This window comes from Ornithorhynchus anatinus, chromosome 5 (genome assembly GCF_004115215.2).
Source record: "Ornithorhynchus anatinus isolate Pmale09 chromosome 5, mOrnAna1.pri.v4, whole genome shotgun sequence".
NCBI lineage: Eukaryota > Metazoa > Chordata > Mammalia > Monotremata > Ornithorhynchidae > Ornithorhynchus > Ornithorhynchus anatinus.
Genome location: NC_041732.1, coordinates 60659430 through 60663132, shown reverse-complemented (window position 1 = coordinate 60663132; position 3703 = coordinate 60659430). Strand labels below are relative to the sequence as shown.

Sequence of the window (3703 nt, the reverse complement as noted above, 5' to 3'; positions counted from 1 at the left end):
CATTGCCAGTTATGGGACCCAGAATAACCTAAGCTTGTACCCGGTAATTCGCCCGCCCGCCCAGATCAAGGAAGCAGGTTTTCCAGGCTGGTAGAAGGGTCTCCCGCAAGAAGCGCCTAGATCCGGGAATCGCTGCCGACCAGACCTCTGTCCCAACCACTAGCACATAGATGGAAGCAGAAATGTTCCCCAGGGGATTCTGGGAAGGCATGAGGAGGGGAGCTGAGTTTGGGGTGGGGGCATTGGAAAGTTGGGAAACCTAGTGCTGTTATCTGAGCCCGGGCAGGACCAGTCACTGATGGCCAGTGAACTCTGGGGCCCCCAAACTGCTCTGCCAGTTCAAACGGCCCCCCAAACCGTGACCAAAGCAAGTTTACAGCCAGCACTCCCTACCTCTCGCCCCCACTCCAGGGATTAGACTGCCCATTCCCTCCTCCTCCTGCTCCCCCACCCTCCCCAAGCCCAACCTCCAGCTGATTTGAAAACTGCAATCGAGTTTCCGGATTTTTCAGCTGTCTATTTGATTAAGGGCGCTGCAGACTGCCGGCCTCCACACTCTAAGCCTCTGACTACCTGAGTGATAGAAACGAGCTCCTGCCCTGGGTCCCTCCTGCACACATTCTCCCCCTAACCCATGCCTGCCTTCTGGATGATCCATGCAAAACTCATAAATAGCAGTTTCCGTGTGTACTCATTGTCATCCGCATACCAGGTGCAGCCCTGAAGAGGGGACTGCCAACAGGTGAAAGTCACCTCCACTCCAACTCCCAGGGTCCTGCCAGGCCAGATCCCCAGAGCAAGCGGTAGGAACCGGTTCCCGTTTGGCAATCATTAATCAGCTTCTCCGCATTCTTGAGCCCAGGATCCGCCAGGACTGAAATCATGATTCACAGCAGAGCGGAGCCTCGGGACTCGCCCTCTGACATGCAGCTGACGGGAAAGCTGGCCCTCTCGGCTGCGGCTCTGCTCCTGGTATCTTGGGTATACAGGCTTTACAGGGCCCGGCCCGCAGCGGGGCCATCCCGGACGGGGGAGCCAGGGAAAGCTGGGGCCGGGGGAGACGTGGATGGTGCCGGACCGGCCAAGTGGAATGGGAAATCTCCCCGGGGAAGGTGGCTGGGGCTGAGGCGGAGGCAGATCGGCGGGAACGCGGCCGGAGGAGCCACTGAGACACCTGCTTGGGGAGCAACCCGGGTTCAGATCCTTGAAGGTCCAAAGGAGGAAGATTGGAGAGGAGCGGGTTCAGAGCTGAGCCCTGGGCAGCTTGCCCCGGCTGAGGAGGGGTTGTGCCCTGGACTGGCCCTGAGCCCGGAACCGTCTCCGAGGGGCAGCATGGAGCAGGAAACGGTATGTGAGGGGAATTACGCTCTCTCCCAGCTCGTCGAGAGCTCTAGGGCTGGTCTCTGCAGTGATGATTGTGGGAATGAGGTGATACAAGGATACAAGGACAGCCTCAGCTGGGGCCGGGAGCACCACGGAGGGGAGTGGGCTGCCCAGTCCAAGGGAGGGAGCGACATGAGCAAGATCCCGGTCTTCTCCCAGACAGCCGGGACCCTCAGGGCCACTTCGCACCTAGGGATGGCAATGAGCCAGCGGGACCACCGAGTGGATGCTTCGCACACCTTCTCTTCGGTGGCCGAGGTCCAGGTGGAGGAAAACTACATCAGAGAAAAGGAGACGACACCCCAAGAGCACACTGGTCCAGGGTGGCAGACACCTGGTCCGGTTCCCCGCCTCCGAGGCAAGATCTATGACTACTTTGTCGAGTCCACCTCTAAGTCTGTGACGAGAGACAGGCTGGGGCTGGGACCCAGGGTCCCCGAACCTCTAGGGAATGTGTCTGTGACCCAGGCCCTGGGGTCTGGGGCAGCCGAGCCGGGGCACAGGTCCCCCCCCAGTGCCTGTGCCCCCAGTCCAGTGGGGGACCCTGAGAACCCAGCTAGTGAGACCGGTACGGCAGGGCCAACTAGCTTGCTTGGGTTCCCACCTCCAGCACCGGGACGAAGCTTTGGCCGGAAAGAGAGTTTCCTCCAGATCGCGGACAATCCAGAGTTGCAGCTGCAGCTGGAGGGTTTCGGTGCCCCTGAAGACGGCACTGGGGAAGACCCGGGCACTCGGCCCTGCGAGCCCCTGGCTTCCCCGAAACGGTCCCAGCCGTCTGACCCCGCTGGAGCCAGTCAGGAGCCCCGGCTGGAGCTGGTGGCCGGGACCAATTTCTTCCGCCACCCACTCGCTCCCGAGGCGGCCCCCCAAGTCCACCTCGACCTGGGTAACTGCTTGAACGTGCTGACCATGGCCAAGAAGCAGAGGCTCGACGGCCTCAAGGAGGCAGCCTACCGAGTCATGAGCGACAACTACCTGCAGGTGCTCAGGAGCCGGGATATCTTTGGGCGGCTCAACGCGGCCGAGCGTGAGCTGATCCTGCAGCGGCGCCTGAGGGGCCGGCGGCGTCTGGTTGTGGTGGATGTTGGCCCCCGGGAGGGAGCGGGGAGACTCTGCTACTATGACGACGCGGGCGACTCCTGGCACCCGCTGTCCCGCCTGCCCCAGGAAGTCGTGTCACGGGGCTGTGCCGTCGGCTGCCTCTTCAATTACCTCTTCGTGGTGGCCGGCTGCGAGGGGCCGGGAAGTGCTAGTGGCCGGGTCTTCTGCTATAACCCCCGCACGGACATCTGGAGTGAAGTGTGTCCGCTCAACCAGGTCCGGCCCCACTGCAAGCTGGTGGCCCTGGACGGGCACCTCTATGCCATCGGTGGTGAGTGCCTGAACTCGGTAGAGTGCTACGATCCCCGCACGGACCGCTGGGACTTCATCGCCCCCCTGCCCGATGACACCTTCGCCGTGGCCCACACGGCTGCGGCCTGCGACGGGGAGCTGTACGTGACCGGGGGGACCCTGCGCTACTTGCTGCTCCGCTCCACGGGCCGAGTGGGCCGCTGGCTGTCCGAGCCCACTGGGGGCGGCGGGGACCGGACTGCCGAGATGGTGACCGTCGGTGGCTTCCTGTACCGCTTCGACGTGGACCGCGCCCTGGGCATCAGCGTCTACCGCTGCGGGGCTGGTGCCCGGCTGTGGTCCGAATGCGCGACCCGCCGGCCGCCCTGCCCAACCCCCTTCCGCTGTGCTGTAGCCGATGACCTCGTCTACTGTGTGGGTCGGGAGTTCTGCCTCCGCTTCAGGGCCGACTACATCTCGCCCGGCTTCGAGCCCAAAGAGTTGAAGGCCCCCCCTTCCCCTCTGGGATCCCTACTGCCCACCGTGCTGGTGTTGCCCCCACATGACCTGGTTCAGACCTGCGTCTAGTGTCTTAGCTCGAGCCTAGCTCTGGCCTGACCTTTCATTCATTCATTCATTCAATAGTATTTATTGAGCGCTTACTATGTGCAGAGCACTGTACTAAGTGCTTGGGATGAACAAGTCGGCAACAGATAGAGACGGTCCCTGCCGTCTGACGGGCTTACGGTCTAATCAGGGGAGATGGACAGACGAGAACGATGGCAATAAATAGAGTCGAGGGGAAGAACATCTCGTAAAAACCGATGGCAACTAAATAGAATCGAGGCGATGTACAATTCATTAACAAAATAAATAGGGTAACGGAAATATATACAGTTGAGCGGACGAGTACAGTGCTGTGGGGATGGGAAGGGAGAGCTGGAGGAGCAGAGGAAAAAGGGGAAAAAGAGGGTTTAGCTGCGGAGAG

General features: G+C 61.3%; 1 protein-coding gene across 1 annotated transcript; it reads left to right on the top strand.

The window, feature by feature from the left end:
• The first annotated feature begins 677 nt into the window (after positions 1–677).
• Positions 678–3384, top strand: KLHDC7A (kelch domain containing 7A). The gene has a single exon (XM_001515224.5). It carries the CDS (start codon positions 883–885, stop codon positions 3301–3303), a length of 2421 nt encoding a protein of 806 aa, XP_001515274.3. The 5' UTR covers positions 678–882; the 3' UTR covers positions 3304–3384.
• Positions 3385–3703: the final 319 nt, after the last annotated feature.

Excerpts from the sequence above, each read along its gene's own strand:
- KLHDC7A (XM_001515224.5), top strand. The coding sequence starts at position 883 with ATGATTCACAGCAGAGCGGAGCCTCGGGACTCGCCCTCTGACATGCAG.